General features: G+C 31.6%; 1 protein-coding gene across 5 annotated transcripts; it reads left to right on the top strand.

Moving 5' to 3' along the window:
• The first annotated feature begins 38 nt into the window (after positions 1-38).
• On the top strand, positions 39-21,624 carry LOC110994708 (EH domain-binding protein 1). Of its 5 annotated transcripts, none has more exons than XM_022261526.2 (26): positions 39-267; positions 2,177-2,227; positions 2,606-2,720; positions 4,274-4,369; positions 4,911-5,019; positions 5,264-5,445; positions 6,341-6,458; positions 7,255-7,546; positions 8,040-8,212; positions 8,915-9,048; positions 10,039-10,174; positions 10,434-10,500; positions 10,640-10,769; positions 11,069-11,252; positions 11,507-11,615; positions 12,170-12,288; positions 12,753-12,917; positions 13,704-13,786; positions 13,985-14,070; positions 14,536-14,631; positions 14,700-14,821; positions 15,550-15,684; positions 16,153-16,238; positions 16,586-16,709; positions 16,869-16,933; positions 18,059-21,624. In XM_022261526.2, exons 3-26 carry the CDS (start codon positions 2,617-2,619, stop codon positions 18,135-18,137), a joined length of 2,994 nt encoding a protein of 997 aa, XP_022117218.2. In that variant the 5' UTR covers positions 39-267; positions 2,177-2,227; positions 2,606-2,616; the 3' UTR covers positions 18,138-21,624. The 5 variants fall into 5 exon arrangements, with proteins under 5 accessions (XP_022117218.2, XP_022117224.2, XP_045487211.1 ...); XM_022261532.2 differs by having other exon boundaries at positions 8,034-8,212; positions 11,507-11,609; XM_045631255.1 differs by having other exon boundaries at positions 8,034-8,212; positions 14,703-14,821.
• The last annotated feature ends 1,872 nt before the right edge of the window (positions 21,625-23,496 follow it).

Genomic DNA, 23,496 nt, shown 5'->3' with positions numbered 1-23,496 from the left:
GATCGTCAATTATCAGAAATCATACTGTCAGCTGTCTGAACTAGAGAAAAATAAAAAAAATCAAAATGGTTTGATATGGAAAATGAAAATTACTACAGTATTGGATCAATTTACATAAAATAATAAAATCAACCTATTAAAAATTGTGTTCGTTGTCGAATGTGATATTAAAAAGTGAATAAATAAAGTGATGTGCTATTTCTGTGAGCTAGAAGGACTTGTTGACGAGTAATTGAAATAGTGATATCATCGTATTTTTTGCTCTCGGTTAGTATTATACAAAGGATTCTCTAAGGAAATAAGTATTTATCTCCATTAATTTTAAACGACACCAAGTCTTTATTCAGGAAATAAAATCAATGTCAGTTCTTTGACCTTATCCAAATGCCTCTGGTTTCGTTTGTCGTGTTATTTTTAGATTCGATTGCTTTATAGTACTTAGGAGAGATGTACATCTGTTTACTCACTATAATTAACTCAATCATGTGCGTATTATATTATATTAATAATTAAACATTATTTTTTTCATCAATAAAACATTTAATGAAGCCATTAGGTTAATTTAATTACTAGTATAAGCAATTTAAGTTTCGATGTGATAGTGATTGGGTGAAGAATTTGTAAGCTTTTCAAGACATCTGTTTTATACCAGTATTCAATTAAATATAAATAATTTAATTTAATACTGGTATAAAACAAATATTAACTAATTTATTTGATGTGTCTGTAAAATGCCAGAACCAGCCTCTGCCCTAATTAAATTATTTTGATTATTTATGAAACATAGCTTTCATCAACTTTTTAATAACTCATACATGTACATTAGAATAATTACTGCATAATTTTCATACACAATATAAAATCAATTTCTATTTAAATGCAAGGATTATGACACACTCCTGGGCCTATATAATTTATAACAGTTACTTTTTTTGCTATTACTGAATTTATATTTATTAAATGTTCATATAATCCAATAATTTATAACAAACAGGAAACTGATTATAAAGAGGTCAAAATAATCAAGTTTTGTTAAAATAGACCTTATTGCTATATAATTTGTAATATTACAGTTAGATAATTTGTAATTGCAATGATCTTTTTCCTGTCAACTTATTAGGGTATACCTTATATTATATACATATTTGAGTGCAAATTTTGAATTTTAAATGTTTTTGGTATTAAATGGGCCAGTTGACCTCATATTGATAGTGAACAATGTTGTTTGTGTGAGGTGAGATCATCAGGATGTATTATGAGATGATTGTGCTGGTATGCCTTGTGGGTGTCTGATATTCCAAAACGTAGCTCAAGTCAGAGTTTTGTGTTACAGTAAAATTTTATTTTCTTAGGTCTTATGATGTAAGGGAGTGTTTTTAATGTTTATGTAAAATTTCACCCTTTTTTTCGAGGACCATAAAAAAATCTTAAATTTAATTAAGTAAGTTATAAATATTACCTTGTACTTGATAGTAATTCTTAATGGAGTGTATTCGGCAGATCTTGCTAGCCAATCGTCTTATTTTTTAAATAAGTCAGATAGTATTCAATAATAAAGCTTCCTCAGTTAACTTTATTTTTCGTTTTTATCTTTATAGACCTTGCTAAATTATTGTAAAGTTTGAACTTGAACCACAGTTTACTTGAATACAGTTTCATGGTTATAAATATAATTTCATAAAGTATTTGTACATAGATAAATTCGCAAACTGTTTATATTTGTGCCTATTAGGTGATTCTCGTTTATGTGACGTTATTGGTTAAAACGGGGTTACATCGTAAACTTTAGATATAGTATTTGCTTTTTAAATGTAATACGGCATTGACTTTTAAGAGCACTGTGATACTCCGTCAATCTTAAAACACAAGATGTTACCAACTTTAGCTTTATTGCAGCATGCCACTGCGCGTGTTTGAGTGGTTTTATTTAATTACGAGAATCGCCCTACAAGGTTTCATTACTCACACTAGACATTACTGATTTGCAATATATACAATATATTGCAAATCCATAGCATCCATGCATAGCCATAATTATATTATGGCTAAAATTTAATATAGTGTTAAACTCAAATTTACGAATTCGGGATGAGCCCCGTACGTAGATAAATAAAAATTAATAACTTATGTAGCCATTATAAATATCCGTTGTTATCAGTATGTCCTTCCGTTACAGGAGCGGTTTCAAGTGATAATGTGTGGCCATAGATAATCGAGAATATTTTATGTAAGTAGGTTAAACACCGATTATATTTATAAGTTATAAGTAAGTTATCTAGTATTCAATATTGGTTGTTTAAGATAAGAAAATATAATCGGTAAGTGAAGGTTCATGTTACAAATTTGATTTCAAGTTATTTTTAACTTGCCTTTGCTTGTATTTAGTTAACGTGGATTTGAGAACATGAGAGTTAATCAATATGTCCTTATGCCTGTCCCTCAGAATGTAGCTTTCTATTGATATATTTCAAAATTAGTTTAGTACTTACTAGATTGCTAACTACAAACTACTATCTTATTCATATATTGAATAGAAATTTCTAGTAATATATTTCTTAATTCGTTTACGTAATTAGAGGTATGATTTTGATATTATATTTTTTAGTGTAAATAAACATGGCATCTGTCTGGAAGCGCCTCCAACGCGTGAATAAGCGCGCCGCTAAGTTCCAATACACTGCATCCTATCATCAGATAGAGCTTGATCTCACTCCAAAATGGTAAGTGTAATAAATTAATCATGCAGAACAGGCATTAAGTAATACAAATCCAGTGGCGCTACAAACCTACATGAGTTTTTGATTGAATAGCCCCGATCGTTCGAATCTGTATGTTTGATCATTTTTATTTCATAGACAAAATCAGCCTTCTGCCTGACACATGTCGTCGATTTTTGAATGAGACAAACGGTGTGCATCACAATGTTTTCCTTTTGATGTGAGATGCCCACAAGGTAGAAAATTCTTTGTAGCACAGCCCTCCATCCAACCAAGCGAATGCTGCACCCGCAAATATATAAAATTCACAAGCATTAAAGAAATTCCATATTCAGGCCTATATTTATAAATTTTTGAAAGCCAAAAGTTGTTAACGGTCATGAAATAATAGAGACAAAATAGTTTGTTGAGATTGAATCGCGATGGAGTTGATATTTTTGTGTAAAAATATACTTACGCAGACTAATAATAAATATAAGAGTGTTCATTGTAAAACCTACGTAAATTATTTTTTAACTGTTTAAGATATTTTTGTGAATACAATTTTGGACAGAAATCCACTTATTTGTGACTCAATATTAAATTTGCCAATTAACACCGCTGTTCTACTTTGGTTAGTAACAAGCATTTCAAGGAATCTACATACAATATGTTTACGACAAATGTAAAAATCCAATTTGTATTTCAGGTCATAAAACTATAAAATATAGATTTGTTCTTGTCCGCTTCAGTTACGGAATACGTAACTTTCGATATTTTCCATAAAAAATTAAATAATGACGTATTATATTATAGTGCAAGTGCCACTGCGCGATTGAACAATAAAATTTCATACATTCTGCGTATGTATGAAATAAAATAGTCGTAATCAAGTGACGTTGATTCTATAACAAAATTTATCCGTAGGTAAATTCTTTGATTTCGTTAACGTTAAACTAACTGTGAAGTTTATTTGATGGTATTAAGTTATCATAATAATACGCAAGCAACATTGTATTTCACGGCAGAGTTGATGCCTGATATGAATACGGTCGTATTTCACAGGAAAATGATCTGTGACATTAACTCCGAAACATGATAGATGCATTTATAAGACGTAATACTACATTTATGTAACTACTAATAGCTAGATTGTCATCTACAATATGAACTGTTTTATATCGGTTCTATTATTTGCTATTTAACCTTTAACTCCAAATTTTCTTGATTATCTTTACATGGACGACGCACTTGACAGGGATTAGGTTAGGTGTGTGCCTGTATCTGTTTCGGGTATATACACCTATTTAGATGATCAGGTTTCTGTGTCCGACGTCGACTTCTTGGGTCTACGAGGGTGTGAACATAGAAAGTCCATTGGTGCACCCACGTACGTAGAATATGACCTCAAGGATGACTTGCGCATGCTGAGGCCACTAGGTCAACAGCACTCATTATGATAATGCGTATACTCAGTCAAATTTTCTGAGTTCTATTGGTGATGTTACAATTATTGATTGGAGTTGTAAGCAAAAGAAAACTGCACTATAGCAAGGTCTAATCGTTTAATTCTCTAGGAAACCAAATAAGTTGAGCATTGTATGGACGCGAAGATCTCGTCGTGTCGTCACCGATCCATTGGAATGGGAACCCTCGCTTAAGGACCCTTTAAAGTTAGTATATAGTTTGACTAATAACATTCTAGATTGTAGACTATCTATAGTTTATTAGACTTTATTTTAGCCATATAACTGTTTATTATACAGATCTGCGTCATTACTGTAACCTTGAATAGGGACACCGCGAGAGCTCAAGGTGGCCATTATCAGCGCTACGGCTGTTGAGAAAATTACATAGACCTTAGATTGAAAAATGCGGGATCACATTTGCTATTGGAAGTTACAGAATAAGGGCGCTGATTACTTATTTTATTATTTATTTCTTATGACAAAACAATTCATCATTATATTAGTATATACAGACTTGTGTTAGTATTTAATTATTAAAAAAAACTAAACATACAACCTATGAAAAAGTCTATGCATACTAGTCGATCTAAATCGATGAGTGTGCGCACAAAAGCCTGTTAGGCGCAGACAGTAAATTTGTCCTCAAGATCCTGTGTTGGCCGCTTCGAAGTTTAGAATTTGATTTTTTCTATTGATTCGGTTTACCTGCACGAAATATATATAATAAATTGTATAATATTCACAGAGGTTCAGTGATATTTGGAGTAGAGAATCACACGATAGCAGTGACTTTGTTCAGAGATTCACGGACTAATGAACTCGAGGACAAGGATTGGACGTTTGTTCTTGAAGATGTAAGTAATATTGGTTGTGTTATTTAGCACCCGGCACATAAATTGACTAGAGTACTGTAGCGCGTAAAATCCCTAGTTTGGTCTTCATATACAAATTGTAAAGTCTTGCGCGTAGATAGTGTTGATTAATTAAAACAATGTGTAGAAGTCATTTTATAATAATACCAATACTAAGAAGAAAGTATCTAAACTCCTTGATTATCTACTACTTTTAAAATGTTTGTATATTTTGACTTTTGTATAGGTTTCGGTAACCGGCAAGCGGCGTCGTCTGGCGTCTTGCGCGGTGAACTTGCGCAAACATGCGTCACTTGCGCCTGCGCAGAAGCCGCTGAAATTTACCCTAGAGCCGCTGACGAAGAAGCTTAAAGGCGCCAGGCTACACTTAACTCTACACTGTGTTCTGCTTAGAGAGGGACAGGCCACGTGTGTATATAATCTTATATCTTTAAACGAGCAATTCTATATATATATATTGCTTTAACGACACAACAACACTAAAGCTATTCCAGCATATATAATCTATATTGTTCATATTTCATCATTTTATTAGTATGTAATTCGTACTTATATATAATTTACAAAAACACAATTTATAAAAAAATTAAAATACCGAGCAAAGCTCGGCCATCCAGGTACTATACGGTTTATATAATAAAAACAGTGGCGCTATGTTATAGGTATGGGTCCAGATTTCTGAATCTTCTGATAATTTGTTTTCTTAAGACAAGTAGGAGTGCCTCTCGATATTTTACTTATTTCGTATGGGCTAGATTTAACGTGCACATAGATAGAAATTATTACCATTGGTACACGACCAGGGTTCCAACCTACGACTTTAGGGATAAGAGTCGCACGTGGAAGCTACTAAGTCAATACTGTTCTTTAAAAGTCTTATTTCAACTGAGACATACAGACATACAAACAAACGAAAGAAAGAGATAAAGAAAGAACTTTATTAGACACAAAATACATGAATGTTTCTATAAAGTAGGGTGCACACACTAGGATTCCCTGTGTTGTGGGCAGCCAGTCTCTTCATTTTACATCTAAAATACTGTATTTCTTAATTAATTTTACTTAACAAATTTATATCTATACTATTTTTGTACAATAAGAATGTTTTCTGTATCAGTATAGGACAGCTTAACAATATATTGTCTGACACAGACAGACACTTTTGTTTTATTGTAAATTTTTTGAAGTGAAACTTCTTTAGGCGCATGAGCGTAAAATATTTACCGATATCCATTAGTATCCATTAGATTCGATCAGAAAAAGGTAAGATGTTTTATTTTAAAATATGTACCTATTGTTTTAGTGACGAGGACATGCAATCTCTTGCCTCTCTTCTTTCTGTCAATAATAACTCTGATATCGCAGTGTTGGAGGATCTGGATGAAGATGATTACACGTTGTCTGATAGCTCTACTAGACAAGTAAGTGTGTTGACATAAATCGAATGTTATTATTTTTAATGTTACGTTGAGATGGTGCACCGTATTTAACCATTTTCCGACTTCATAATTAAACTAATCTCGACAAAAAGATAATTGATTTTTATCTCTGATAAGGGCTTATCTTTAAATAAATGATAATAATATTAAGGTAAATAAGGTTAAATAGTGTAATTATTTTAAGGAATTTAGAATAGAATAGTTTGTTAATGGAATAGCTATGAACCCTGACACAGGTATTTTTTATTTGAAAGGGTTTCCAAATCTTACAACTAGGAATGAAAATGTACTAAAAATGAATAAACACTTTTTTTTTCATAGACTAGATCAGCTTTCTGTCTGACGCATCGCGTCGGATTTTTGATTAGAGTTATGCCGGTTTCCTCACGATGTCATCTTTCACCGTAGTTCTTGCATATATAGAAATTCCATTTTTGCACAGCCAACCAAAAGATCGAACCAACGACCTCTGTATTCGCATGCTATGCTACTGAGACAACGTTGCTTGTTTTTAAATAACTCTTATTTTATAAAATTTAGACTTTATATTGTAAATAGTATTTTCGGAAGGGATGACAGAAAATTTAATTATTTTGCCATAATTTTACTGTATAATTCCTTAAAATATGAGAAAATATAAAGTAAGAAATTCAGGTACTAATTAATAAAGAAGAAAAATAAATACGATTCCGCTCTGTGATTAGATTAACTCACGATAATCGAAACAAGTTACTAACAATAAAAATATACCAACAGTCTGTTAATGTATGGCTTTCAGATGCTTGATCTCCGTCAACAAATGGAAGAAATGACACAGAGTCTAACAAATTCTGACATAGCGGCCACCCCTAACAGTGTACAAAGTCTCAATTTTGACAAGACCCCAACAGCACAGAGTCCCACAACACCAGTTAATGCTGTGGAAGCATTTGGCGAAGACGCGGTGACCCCCAAAAATAGACCGGAATATTTGAGCAGTCTCACGAAGGCTATGAGAGCTGAACCCAAGTTTAGTTCCACACCCAAACCTGTGGTAGCTCCTAGTGAGGAGAAGTTAGATAATTTGAAAGGTATTTTTTATCTTAAATCTATTTTTAACAGGGAATAAATTTGTTTACCATGGGATTTATCTAATATATAAAATTCTCGCGTCACAATGTTCGTTCCCATACACCTCCGAAACGGCTCGACAGTATTTGAAACGGTTATTCAGTAAGTCTGAGAATCGGCTACAAAAAAAATATTTTTTAGACATAATTGTATTTTTTTCTTAATTTTTGTATGAAACAACATACAAAAATACATACAACCCTTAATTTTCATCGGTAGGCTAGGCATTCAGGAGAAATCTAAAATTCTAGGCCGTTTTTTATTTATTTTAGTTAATTATGTGCAATAGTTATACGTTAAAATGTTTAATGACCTATAAATAGTTTTAGATTTTATAAATAAAAACAAATCGTAGAAATAACTGATAGTACTTTGGACTGAGAACCTGGGCGTGTTATAGTTAATAAAACAGCCACAGAACAGCATTTTTAGTTTAATGTTTAACAGTTACAGGTCTAGTTTTCAAACCGAAAACGGTTGCGAAACGTAATTTGAAACCCCTGGAACTGAAAACTAACTTAAACAACATTAGCTTGGATACTAATGACAACGAAAGAAAAGACGAAAAGACACCGGTGCCTGAAGAAAGACTGACTGTTCCGCATGTGGAGAAGGATAAGACACCGGTGAGTTCTTTGTATATTTATAAATTAAATGAATGATTATGGCATTGTTTATTGTTTGTGCAATGTATGGAAATCATCTAATTGTATTTTTTTAAAATTACAAATTACACATATATATACTATACGTAATAGTTCAGTTTCAACAACTAGCCTTAAAATATAATAACTGAAACATATTATTAAACGGAGCCTTTATGCAAGATTCCGAAGAACAAAATTCATGAGAAATCGGTAGAAATAGAAGTGCGCGTGTTTTAATCCTTTGAACATAACTCATTTGAATGTACTTTTATTTTAATGATTATATATCTTATATCTTTAAACGAGCAATTCTTGTATATATATACATCAATCAACAATCTCGGAATCGGCTCCAACGATTTTCATGAAATTTAGTATACAGAGGGTTTCGGGGGCGATAAATCGATTTAGCTAGGAATCATTTCTAGAAAATGTCATTTTATTTGTGTTTTATCAACCTTAACATAGAATTGCTCGTTTAAAGATGTCAGTCAAATAAAAATTAAATATGAATATAATTATCTTTATTCGATAATTATATTCATATTTCATAATTTTATTAGTATGTAATTCGTATTTAAATAAAATTTCCAAAAAACACGATTTATAAAAAAAAAAATACCGAGCTAAGCTCGGTCATCTAGGTCCTATTAATTTAAATAACAACAATCAATTCACTAGATGGTCGACTTGGTCGAATGGTGTCAGTACATAACTCGAGAGTATCCAAGATGTCCAGTCACTGACCTCACTACCAGCTTCAGATCGGGACTCACTTTCTGCGCCATTATACATCATTTTAGGCCGGACCTTATGTGAGTATCTTATACATCATCGCAAAGTGATAGTACTGTATAATATAAGTTGTTATATTAAATAGTACTATTTAATATAAGTTGTTATATTAAATAGTACTATTTAATATAGTTGTTCAAAAAGTGGCGTTGCAGGGACATGTAGCGTTCGGGATGTGGGCTATTAAATACTCGAACTTTTGCTTTACCAAACTCATGCCTTCTCTTTTTTAACTCAAAATAATGTCAAAAAAAACCAACCACGAAGTTTTTACTAAAAAAAAACATAGAAGTTTTTATGATTCATGCAAATATTTCTTAAAAGAAGTACTAACTAATTTGTTTCAATATCAAATTTTGATTTTATCATCTCATCATTTCATATCAATAAAAAATATTGATAACTAATTAAATGATTAGTTAGTTGAGTTTATTGTGTTATTTGTATTTCTTTAGCAACGAAGTGTAAATAAATAAAATAAAATAAATATATTAAATTACTTAATTTTTTCGCAACTCTATTGAAAATAATTGTTCGTTACTCGTGCGGAACCGTCATTGCAATTTGTTCCAACAAGTATGTTGTGTGCCTTAAAATACAAGGAAATATGACATCACAAATTTAACACATATACACATCAATTACATTAGAACATAAGCAATCTATCAAAGGAAAAAATGAAAAAAAAAACATAAAATTTACTTATATAAAGGTGTGATTTTTATTTACTCTCAAATTGTGCTATAATATGAATAGAAAATATTAATTATCTATTCATATTATAGCTTAAAACACAATTAAAAAAATATATAGATCAAACATAATATTTAAAAAAGATACTCTCTTCATACTTGAGTAGTATCGGACATTCTTCCTTTTGAGTTAAATTTTGGAATACGTAATTCTTAGTGGTAGAGTTTGGTTTTTACGCATACATACATCTGCATTATAATGTCTGCGTACGTGGCAATTGAAATTTATAAATTAATAAAAACTCGAAAATATTTTAGTGACTTTTCTGGGCTGCAACCTGATGAGAGTGAAGAAAATGTTCGTCGTGCTCTCGAAGCGAGCGTTAAACTTGGAATTTCACAAGTTCTTACTGTCGCTGATGTTTGTGGAGGACCTGTACCTGATAAACTGGCTGTGAGGATAATATTTTTACTTCGAATATCATATATTCAAATACAGGATCTTTAGAAATACTAACCCAATAAGAATGTCAAAACCAAAATGTTCTATGTAGATGAAAGATATTATTTGGGTTTCATTCAGATAGCTTTTAAGTATATAACCCTGTTTGAAGCTATATTTCTGTGTACATACATAAAATTACATTTTTGTCGGTTTTTATCGATATAATTTAATGTTGATTTAAGGAAGTTAATTAATTAGTCGATTGCAGGTGATGACATATCTATTTCAACTGAGAGCATACTTCACTGGCAATGAATTACAAGTGGAACAGCTAGGTAAGATTTGTTTAAAAATCTATAAATTAATGTCCCGTTCTGTCTTGTCTCATTTTGCTAATAAACAAATGAGACAAAAAATTCTCAAAGAATAACTTATACTACTTATGTAATGTCTAATGTTCTTTTATATCGCTAGGTAACGATGAGACAGAATCCTCGTACATGGTGGGCAGACATGATACAGATGACAGTCTTCCACCTGAGTTGTTCTCTCGAGAAGTCAGCACCAGAAGATCTAGGAACGTTATGGACAGACCGCCAGTACTGTAAGTGTTTTTGTATGTCTGCTTTTATTGTCAATAAAATTAGGCAAAAGTATTTTTTTGTACTGTTTATTAAGATTTGTAATAGATTACATTTCAATTATAGGTACTTTATAATATAAAAAAACATAACAATATGTACTGCTATAGTAAATAATACATTCTGAGACTCATATTTTCAAAATTTTAACTATGACCTATCTTGTTTATAAATTTGGAATATTACTTGTCAAATATATCAAATACAAAACATTGATTGTGCATATATCACTATATAAGCTATATTTAACAAAACATTTTAGTAAGCAAGAGTCGCAAGAGTCCCGCCAATCTTTAGACTTATCTCCGGATAAATCCCCCGCTATAAAGGATATGAAGGACATATTCCAACAGTCAAAGAACATTCTTGGCAAAATGCTGTCTCCTGCAAAGGATTTGAGTCAGAAACCTACGGCCAAGTGGTTTAATGAACCAATCAAGACTGAGGTAATACAATATGTGAATAAAGGCCCAATTCTCAACTATTCTCGGAAGAAAATTTACTTTGCTTCAAAACTATACCTATCCTCTTTTATTTCTTAGTTAATTAAAAAGATAGCTGTATCTTTTTCCCGTCTTTTAGTCTGTCTATTCATAAAGCTCATAAATTTCTTTAGTTTTAACTCTTTATTGATTTTCAAATAATTATTATTTATCGACATAACACACAGGAATAGTTGCTGCAAATGACATTTTTTCAGCCTCTTCCGCGCCCGGAAAAGTTGATGACACGCAAAGAACTCACAGATCCGTTCGGATCTGATGATGAAGAGGAAGCTCCACCAGTCAAAGATATCAATAATGGTATCGGTAGGTTAATTTATTACAACCAAGCAAAATAATGTACTACTAATCGTTTTAACATTAATCCCGCAGCGTACACCTCCATTATAAAACAATTTAGAATGTATAAACCTATTTTGCGAAACTGTTTTTATTTTATAATTTTTTTGGTATAATTTGCCTAACAGCTTTCGAGAGGTATAGCGTTGTAAGAACATAGGCATATTTTGTACTACCTACGTATTTGATTCCAGAAAAATTGCGTTATAATTTTTATATGGTAGAAATATACCCCAATTCCAAGAAATCGTTTCATAATTTTTGATTTAAACAATAGTTTCCCCTCGCTTTCTCTGGGATACCATCATCAGGTTCTCATAAAAATCAGATTTTAACGACGAATTCATTCGTGAGCATAAATAATTAAAATAAATACTTTAATAAATTGTGGAAAAGTAAAGATATAAATGAACATTCATTGTAGTGTACAAAATCAATATAATATACCTACATTAAGAAAATATTTGTGTTATAATTGTAAATAAAGTTTTAATTATTTTAATAACTGTAATTGATTACAGTGCAACCAGATCAGAAACCAACAATTGAGCCGGCAGCCACAGATCCACTTAATGTCTCCCAAACGCAACCAAATGACAAGTTGAAACCTTCCACCCCAGAATTACCCAAACCTACACCGGTATGTAAAATGCATATTTGATTTGGTTTTTTTGTTGGTTTTCCCCTGTAGTTATGTCGCTAATGTTTTTAATTTATGGTAGTGAAACATTTTTAAGTCAAATTTGTTTTGTTAAATGAAATAAATTTTCTCATTGCTCATCAGAAACTCCAGGGCGTTGTAAGCTTTGTAGTAAGACTGATAAAATCATTTATTTACGAGTTAAAATACAATCATGTACGGTTTAGTATGCTCTACAAAAATGTGTCTAACAGTCTTGCTTCGGAGCTCATTGTCAGCCTGTGCTTTAAAGTACATAAATAACGTTCATTTAGACTAAACCATATCATTTTTTTCCATTCCCGAATCATCATGGCTTCCATTTTGTGTGTGAATCCGATTGGACGATAATGCTTGGATACCTCCGATTGGCTAATACGATAACGCTTGCTGATTGGTCCAAATGCTTGCTTCTCATTGGTCAGCAATTGTTATCGCGTCATGACGAATTAAAAGAAAAAGCTAGACAGCTGCTAGAGGCTACTAAGCGTGAAGCGAGGGAAAAGGATAGAAAGAGACAAAGTCTGAAAGAGAAAGAGGATAAGAGTGAAATAACAAATGGACTGAAGAATGGTGAAAGTCCTAAAAAGGTATGTATTAACTAAAGTGTTTCAAAATGTTCCAAATGTTCGTTAAAATGTTCAAAGTTTTCAGCAAGTTTACATGAAATCTATGTTAGAAATAAATTCATATAAATTTTTTTTTAGTTTTACGTGTACATGTTATATATAATATAATTATATATAAACGTATATGTTATATACGTTTGGTAATCAAAAATGCGACTTTTATTAGTTTAACAGTAATCTCTAGATAACGTAGCCAGCCTTCAGATTATAAAGACATTTAGAAATATCTCTGAAAAATTTGACCCGCCCGTTATCGTTAATATGTGTTCCGTTTGACGTCCATTATGAGAGCACATTCAAAACCGGAAACGGAAACGACGTACCATCATAATGGCCCTAGGACGTCTTTGGAAATATAATACAAATTTTATTTAAAAAATTTTTAGGTAAAATTTTTATATGATTTATTATAAGCATATATTTTAAAGAAAAACACTTTTTTACGGATTATAGTTATGTATTATTGTATTTAAACTTATAATTATTTGGACATAATTTTAAATTTAAACCGACGTTTCGCGTGCTTTACAGCGTGCGTGGTCACGGTGACTGAAGACAAAGGTGTTAAATGTCAAAAAGTATTACAGCTGCAGAAAATGTTGTGTTATCTGTATTTATTTCCCCGGAGTTGGTATCGACTAAAAGATGTACATATATTTTAATAACTTAGATCTCCTCTGAAAACTTAACCTAAACAAAATTTCAATTTGGACCTACTTGATTTTTAATCTACGTGGTCTGCTCCAGGGTATGTCTGAGGAAGAGAGACAAAACATGTTACGCGAGAGGGCGAGGAAGATCATAGCTGACGCAAGAGCTGGGATTGTTAGGTAATGTGCATTAAATTATCAAATGTCTGAAAAATTTATTATGTGGCGATTATGTATAATTTATTCTTAGAATTTATTTCGAAGATATATTTTTTTAGGTTAGTTTTAATTACTTGTAATCATAAGTAAGGTAGATATAAATTTTAAATGACGTCTTTGTGCCGAGACCATTTAAAAAATTTAAACGCATCTTTACAGTCCAAAATCACCAATGTCACCATCCCGAATCAATCCCGGTACTGTGGAAATCATCAGTAAACATTCTGTTTTAGAAGAATTAGCTGGTAAGTACAGTGATTAGTAATGTCTTAAGACTGTAGTTGCTCACGGTACAAATTTAAGGCAGTGTAACATTCGGGCAAATATGGGTTTCCATGGTTGAAATATAGTTGGCCTCCTTTCCATAACTGACCGTTTTTCGAGGCAGTTTTTGCCGCGTACAACAAGTATTTCCGAACCAATTCGACTTCCTTAAAGAAAAGAGCGTACCAATTCTTTAACGGCCGACAGCGCATTCGCGAGCCCTTTGGCATTGATTGTACATATGCGGCGGTATCACTTAACATCGGCTGAGCCTCCTGCCCGTTTGCCCCCTGTTCTATAAAAATGTTTTTATTTTCCTGGAATAGCTTTAGCTTCTATTGCACCTTTAGAAAAAAAACTTACGCGGATAATAAATTTAATTACCTTAACGTTTTGATTAGGCATTCCAATTAATTATGGTGGACTGTATCAAAGTATATTTGCAGCTGGTGGTATGGAGCATCTAGAAAGTTTAGTCAATAGAGAATCGGCGCCTTCGAGTCCCGGTTCCAGGAAGAGCAATCCCAGCCCAGAAAGAAATGGTAAATATTAAAATGAAAATCATATTATTGTATTTTAGATGTGGTCTGTAATAATTGTTTCGTTTCAGAAGAAACAAAAGAAGGGAAGAGTAGAAGTCAATCTCCAAATGATTCTCGGAAGTCGCCGCTCCATTCCTTCAGTGCGCTCGTTGACCGACTGTCTCCTGAACCTAATATGGAGGATAATGAGGTTTGATTGACGGATTTTTGTATTAAATATTAATTGTAGAATCTTTTTTTTATGTAAGGTAAGCCCATGGACACTCACATTTCCAGAAAGCGACAATTCTTCAGTTGGCAGGTGAGGAATCATCCTCAGGAGGAAATGGCTGTTAATCTTTTTAAGACCATCAGCGCGTGTTGGTAGCGTGATGCCAAAAGAGGCATGCTTACTCAAATGTGGATGAAGCGGTGGCATTGTCTGACGGGTCGTTGAATTCCCTCAAATATGGTTGAGTAAAACGATGGCTCGCACGTGATGCTTGGTTCTGGAAACTGGTTCTACTTTCTTCTATCTTTGTTTGCTATAGTCATTTTGTATGATTTGATATAAGAAGAGTAACGCCGTCTTTTCCTCTCGGTCTACACCCTCTGTCTCTGCCGATGAGTACGGATGTCTACCGATACCAATTTAATGACGTGGAATAAGGGATACATGTAAAAAGCACATATATGGGCAGGCAAAAAATTTAGTGTTAAAAAAGGAAAAACAAAATGGTCAACTAGATTGCTACTGAAATTAAGTAGTATGGGTGTATCTGAGGGTGCGAGAGAAAGTGTGTGTGTGTGTGTGTGTGTGTGTGTGCGTGTGTGTGCGTGTGTTTGTGTGTGTCAGGCGCACGCCTGAGAGCATACTGATATGTATTGAATTATTAATGCAGTTTCAGTTTTGCTTAATTAAATAACATTTTTTTACAGAATAAAGAAAGTTACAGCACTTATATAGCGAGTGAATTGCAAGCGTTAGAGCGAGAACAGAAATGTATCGATGAAAAGGCCGCGGCTTTAGAGAAACAATTAAGACGGGTCATGGACCGGGCTGATAATACTGAAGTGAGTGAATGAGTTAGAACGAAGATTTATTATTTTTTTTAAACATTCAGTTCACATAAAAATATATCAGCGAAATCAATAGTTAAACATAGAATATTAAAAGAAAGTAACAACCCGATAAAATGAAAGGAAATGTGAAATTTAACTAATCGACATATTCTACAGATTGCTTTATATCTAAAAATAAATAATGCTTTCAGAGAAAGTGGAGAAGATTAATTACACAGTGTGTTAGAGAGCCTAACAATCCGGTATCTGTTTAAATTCTTCAAGTAGTACTTATTTAGGGTTTTAGTTTGTCGTATTTTTAATACATAACTCGTATTACGTATACGTACTTAGTTTTAGTATTACACAAACTATTTAAGTAATATGAGGGTATATACAGTTATAGAAAGATATACAGTAAATATTATTCTTTGAATTGCGTAGGAATGTTGTTTGAGTATTTTCACTGTCTGTTTACAGGAGGAAGATCGTCTGATGTCGCAGTGGTTTCATCTCGTTAATAAGAAGAATGCGTTAATACGCAGGCAAATGCAACTTAATATACTGTATGTATCTTTTGGAATATGTGGCTAGTTTGATTATATCCGGGAAATCAACACAACATTCCTGTGGTTAATATAAAATGTTAAAAAAAAGTTCATTATTCTTCTTTATAAATTTTTATTATTGTAATTTTGTGTCAGGAATACAGAAAATTACAATAATAATAAAATATACAGTTGTATGTTTTGTTAGTAATAATCTCGGGTAGTGACCTCACCAAGGCTCACGGTAATTCAGAGTTTGGTTTAACTGTGGGGTATTTTTATTTCGTATTCCAATTGTTAATGATTTCTCGTTTAGGTTAGGTCCATTAGGCGAATTGATATAAAATTATGTAATCAATTTACAGAGAAAAAGAGGAAGACTTAAGCCGTCGATGCGAGCTGTTGGCTCGCGAATTGCGCCTGTCACTCGGCGTTGAAGAATGGAGAAAGACTCCAGGGCAGAAGAGACGAGAGATACTTCTCTTACAAGTAAGCCCAATTTTTGTATTATATATTTTAATAACGGTGTTTAGATATGCCGAAGAAGACAAATAGCGAAATTGTGATTTATTTATTTATTTAGCAAATAGTAGATCAATGAATTCAAGAAAATAAATACCTTTTAATTAATTAGTTTATTATTTTTAGGATTTATTATCAGCTGTTAATGAGAGGGACAGGCTTGTACAAGAAATGGATGAACAGGAGAAAGCGTGAGTATTCACTTTGTGTGTAATTTTTTAAACATATTTAAAAATGAAATTTGTAATTAACTTCAAACCACATTTATTTATATGTATTATGTTTACTTAATATACAAGTTATGCTAAATATAGAAAGGCGTAATAAAATACATAGAGGAAGGGACAGAAACTAAATGTGTTTTGTCTATTGTAGGCCAAACTTAGGGTTTGTTTCACAATGTCCGGATTAGTTCCAAATAAGCTATTTATTACTTATTGGTAGGATAAACAGTATTGTTGCGTTTCACGACTGTTAGGTACCGCGAAATTTTCGGAAATTTTATCTTCCGAATAATTTATGTGTTGCATAGCTATTTGGTACTTTATCCATACATTGTGAAACAAACCCTAATTATATCACATTTGAAATCTGTCAGTTTAGGCTTCTTAGTGAAGTGACCTGTTTAAACTGCCACATAGTTTTCTTGGTCGGTAAGAGCGTCGCTGTAATGGATATTAGCATTGCTAGTAAATGAAAATTAACCATTGTAAGGGAAATCATTTGATGTCATGCAGGCTAACGATATAATATATTGAAATGTCTTAATAAAACAATGTATATTCGTATCTAGGAAACACAATCTTAGGAAGAACTGATATGATAGGTATGTTACCTGTACTATTAATATAATATCTTTAAGGATACCTAATAATCAGAACCGTTCGATTATTAAAACTTTGCCATTATAATGCAAGAAATAAAAATAAATATTTTAGTTGGATTTTATTAGATGTTGGTAGATAGTAAAATGATTTATTGTACGCACCAAAATAGCGACGGTAGTAGGTACAAATTTCTCCACCAGCCAGGAAAACGATGTGGCACTGTAAAACACACTTCACTGTTGATGAAATTCAGTAAAGTACTTATATACTATTTTGTATTTTATAGTTGTTTGTTATAATCACAATGTTATTTATTTAAATTGTTTCAATTTTTATTAGGCTTGTAAGTAACCCCGCGATCCTCTTTAAAATTTTCTAAAGACAATTATCTTATATTATATAACGCTATCTTATATTATATAGCATTAAAAAAACATATTACTTGAAGTCTAAAATAATTTGCTTAATTTTATTTAAAAAAAATTACAGGATAGCGGAAGATGACGAAATTCAGCGGAATCTTAGCAATGTTGAAATACGGAGACCGAACAATTGCTTGCTTCAGTAAATTTAGATTTGCCATTCACGAATTCGCTTTGATACAAAAACACTGTAAACTAGATTTATGGGCGTTAATTCGGGCCTTCCTTAATCCGTTGTAAGAAGTATTAAATATCTGATAAAATATATAATAGAATAGTAGAATTCTGACAGCTATCACTTTTTGACATATCAGAGTTTGCAAACCTTTCTGACCGGGCGCATTTTTCAATTTCAATGCGAGTCTCAACATCGGAGTGTATACATACATTTTATTTGTTAGTGAATGTGTCCATTGCTCCACATTAAGTGCTCCACTTCAAAAGTAGTTTAATGGAGAGTGATGATTACGTCTCTTTTCGTTACAAACAGTAAAAAACGCACACAAACAAGGAAAGATAATTTTTTTTTATAAAAGGTTTACTAAATCTGGATTAAGTAAGTAGCGATGTCAGCGAAATAAATAACGAAAGTGATTTCGTTTCGTGATGTTGAAATATTTGTTATATTTAGAGTTACCATTTTGTTGGTAAGACGTAAAAAAATAGGTAGCATTTTATCTTGTATTGCCCTCAAATGGGTCATATTTCCCTCTTTTTCGGTGGAGCACTTTTTAGTAGCAACACTAATGAAATGTCAGAATTCTACAGAATGAAAAATCTGAGTTTTGACATTAGTTTTATTTAAATATTAGAAGAGACGCACTTTAGTTATTGACTGTACAATGACGGTCTTCGTGGATGGCATTTTCATTTTCTTATTCGAATAAAAACTAAAAAGATTTATTTTAAGTATAGTGTTTAAACCAAATTATTTCGCATTGCTTCTGAAAATAATATTAATCTATCATTCAGATAAAATAGACGAGTTTTTTTCAATTTTGAAGTAAACCGCACAGTTTCATTGTTAGTCGACAAATGAGGATTCTTAATAGATGAAGTAAGTTTTTTTAGTTTTTCTGTCGAATTCCTAGAATTTTTTTTTATTAGATGACGCTGAAAATCAGAAAAAAATGGATAATTTAATTTCGTATTTATTATTGCACTGTTTGTGTTGTATTTTTTAAATGTAGCTAAATTATATACACTCAATACTCATACTGTTAGAGTAAGTATATCTTTGGGATTTTGTATGTCAATCAAATTTAATTTCATTACCTATACATATATCAGAATATCTGTCTCTCTCTATCGTATATTTAGTGAAAGAGACAACTATCAAATGTCATTTTTTTAATGAATTATTTCTAGCCCTGTTTAGTTGCATTGAAAAATTACCCATAACTAGATGGGACAGAATTGGTGGAATATTCGCGGTTTATTTTCTTATGAATTGAGTCTAAAATTGTTTTATAGCAAGATAGAACTTTAGTTCATAGTTTACCAAAGAGCCGAGGTGGGGTATAGACTTAAAGATAAGTATTATTATAGTAAGCATTCAGAATGTTTTAATTGTGATTTAATTTTTCGTTAGTAATTGGATAAATCGAATGCATATAAATAGAAATATATAATAAACAAATGAAACGCATTCTTCGTCTCATGTAGAAAATGCTCTGTGCTTGGTTGAGGCTATTTCGATGGTATTGGCGGGGAAGGCCCGACAATTTTTATCACAGTATCCAAAGAGTCACAAGGTCGACATGCTAAAGTTATTGCGACTTTTAATACGTTTATATAAGTATTACATATATTCTCTATATATCAAATTGTTTATGTGATAAAAACATAGGAGTAGTTTTTAATTATTATTTATGCATAAGTCTATACCCTAATAAGGACGTGATAAGTACAAGATGCCATATCCTGTACAATTTAATTTTTGTAGTTTGTAAATATTTTAGCTTTATGGTGAAATCTTGCCAGAGGTGCGCTATGTGTTGGATATAACTTGCGCAGGCAAATCGGCAATTGATAAGGCCATGAATTAAGTAAAATGTAAATACGAAAGTACCTGCTTTTTCTGGATAGGGTTTTGGGTAAATCCCGCAAATTTTACAAGTGGGTTCTAAGGCTTATTACCTTATAACGATGTAACAAATAATTTTTAATTTTTGACATAAGTGTATTACATTGGGAATAGAAGGGAGTAATTTTTGGTCTGAGATAGCAAGTGAGTCTACCCTCAAATACAGTCATCTACATCGCTTAAGGCGCTAGTTTTAGCTTTAGCAGGTCTTTAAACTTGAGGATTGCTTTATGGAGGTAAAAGTTACACTTGTCTGGACTTCTTGGACATAAACGCTTGGTTTAAAATGTAGCAAATATCGCTAAGACTATTACTATTGTATACATTGTTCGGACTAGACCCGAAATCGGATGTCGCTAACATTTATCTCGACTCGCTTGGGCCCAGTAATATCAATGTCTAAACTTGGAGTCCCAAGAAAATAGTTTAATGTTTGATATATCAGCGACACGTAAATTAATACCTCGGTAATTTATTTTGTATATAAATTGTTAGTGTTGACATCGTATTATTTATTTAAGTGACTTTTTTAAAATGAAATATCGGAATCGACTTTGAATTAAGGTGAATTTGGTTCAGTTTAAATAAATATTCAACAGTCTAAAGATTTTTAAAGGCGTAGAAATTTGTCTTGGTGTGTGTCTGGAGAACGGTATACAATTAATATACATACCCAATTGAGGGATTACTTTGTTTGTCATTAAACATAGACTATGTAATGATTGTATTGGACACTTGATTCTATAAATTATCTGTTGACGTTTTCTTATTGGAATCTGTAACTTAAGACATAAGGTGCTGTTTTTAAAAATTAGCTATGGTTCGTGCAATTTATTGGTCATTTGAGATATCTATTTAATGTATTGGATTTTTGTAATATGAATTTAACCGCGCCTTTTATTCAATGTTTTGTGCCTAATGTTAAAATTAGCGTATATGTTGAGTCCTTGTGTACATAGTTAATGTGTGAATGTGTGCGTTACGAGTGATACGGCTTTGGCATTATTTCGCATATCTTTAAGGGTATATTTTTATATGAACGCAAAATTATTAGATCTCAATTGTGAACGAAAATCTGTCAGTTTAGATGCGAATATGAGCGACGCCGATCATTTTTCCTGTTATTTAACTAGAGTAATCCAGCAATCAATATAATGCAAAAGTAAAACTATAATGCTGATTCTAATGTATGATGTAGATTATGTATAAAATGACGGCTACTAAATCACAATTTAATATTAGGTTTACAGTTCCTAATCAGAAATATTCAGTCTTGGTTCGTCAAATACGTAAAACATTTTTGTGTGTTTATTTTCAAATTTATTTGAATAATTTCGGGTACATTAGAATTAGCACCAATTTCTAATAAATGCATTTCGATTTATCGCTCATATTTGGCAGAGCACTTATAGATTAATACACTTTCGATATTAGTAACCTAAACAGCTGAGTGTCAATAGATTGTAGACTAGAAATCTTGCATAATGGATCGCTAAAAGTTTTATTTGTCTATGACTCGTAATTATTAAAGTGATATTCTACAATTGTTATTGGGTTTTATTTCATAACACGAACTAATTGTCTAAACCTTAAATTACTTTGATTACTTGAAAGTGAGCAAGCGGGTCACTTAAGGTAAAGTTTTTACCGCCACCCATCGAAACCTGCAATATTAGGTGTTTTATTTCCAGAACGACTAAGAGTTATACATGTAGGTAATAGGTATTAAAATATTTATATAATAACATTTGAATTAGTGTCGGAAATAAAAGAAAACATTGAGTGTAAAATTTTATTTAATTCGCTGTTTAAGCATAATGCATACACATTAATAAAGTATGTAATAACTACATGTGTTAAATAATTATTGTATTAAAACTAAAATATCTCAAAAAGAAATGAAATTATTTATTATTTCACTTTACACCTAAAGGTAATTTGTTAGGTAATTTAAGTCAAACAAAAATAAATAACAACATCTTTCTTTCAATGTACAAAAGCCATAGCACGAATTTTTCGAAGCATTCGACAATTATTCGTCTGTTTTGGCAACGTATCGGTGTTTCATACAACTTGTTTAATCTATCAAAAGAATTCTATTAGAATCTATAATCTGATTTAACACCACACCAATTACTCTTACGGAGTGCCCAAGCTCTGCGTAAATGTTTTGTTACTATTCATTTACCTTAACTATTAGATTTAAGTAATGTTCGTGCCAACGGTACTGGCTAATTTATTATAGAAATAAAACAAAACTTTTTACCACGGCTTATGGAAGCATTACGTTTAACATTACAATACTAAAACGAACACTACTACTGGTATAAAATTGCTTTTTATAATAAATTTTATTCTTGGTCATTTATAAAATTACAAGTTGCGCTAATGTTTCTACATCTAAATATTATATAATTATAATGAAGAAATTTTTTATCTTTTAATTTTAGTGTAGATACGTTATATTTTCTTATTCATATTTACAATATTTGGGGCCAAATCTCACATAGAATATAATATAAATTACAGTTTATGAAAAATTTTAACATTCTTATTTTTTCATTAGTGTGCGTTCAAGTATTACATAACTAATTTGGGTAGTTTTGTGTTACAGGCGTTACGAGGGCAGGAATTGTATTACGCGTTATTGTATTGTATTAACTAACGCGATAAAAACACCACATAATTTATAATAGGTAAAATAAAAATGGCCACTGGGTGATCGCGTAACGTTTTACTATTGGGTACAGAAAAACGTTAAATGGTAATATGATAAAAAAAAAAACAAAAATTGCGTTACGTAATACTTTAACACGCAATTAATAAGGTTATGATTATTATTTTTCAATAAAAAAGATAATAATCAAGTCTGCTATTTGATCTTTCATGGTAGTAAAGTTTGTATGATGTACAAAACTAAGTCTAAAAACAAACGCAATATGGATATCCAATAGCTATTTCATATTTCTCATGTCAGCTGAGATGTCTAGAATTTAGAATCGGTGAGTCAACATCGGCTTACTTAACGCTCCGCCGTTGAACCAATCATTGGTAATATGTAAAAAGGATCAAAATAGACAATTCAGATTTCGAAAGGTTGACCATAATCTCTTCGCTTCGTACCTTAAATTCAAATAGCAGCCCGGAATCCAAAAAATTTTATTTGAAATCCCATTTTGCAGAAATATATATTTTAATAAATAGCATTAAATCTTATGTTAATTCTACTTTCTCCTTATTTGGAAAACCGTGTGGAAGCATATAAATATTAAGACTCTGACCAGCAGATTTAAAAAAAGATTTTCTCACACTTAACTAGTGAATATTTTGAAGATTAAATTTGTTTAAATATCAAGTCAAAACTTTCTTTCCCTTTCAAATAACCCACTATTGAATTATTCTTCAGTCCAATATTTAAA

Source organism: Pieris rapae, chromosome 15 (genome assembly GCF_905147795.1).
Source record: "Pieris rapae chromosome 15, ilPieRapa1.1, whole genome shotgun sequence".
Taxonomy (NCBI): domain Eukaryota; kingdom Metazoa; phylum Arthropoda; class Insecta; order Lepidoptera; family Pieridae; genus Pieris; species Pieris rapae.
Note: the sequence above shows the minus strand (reverse complement) of the source record. Positions and strands in the feature narration are given on the sequence as shown.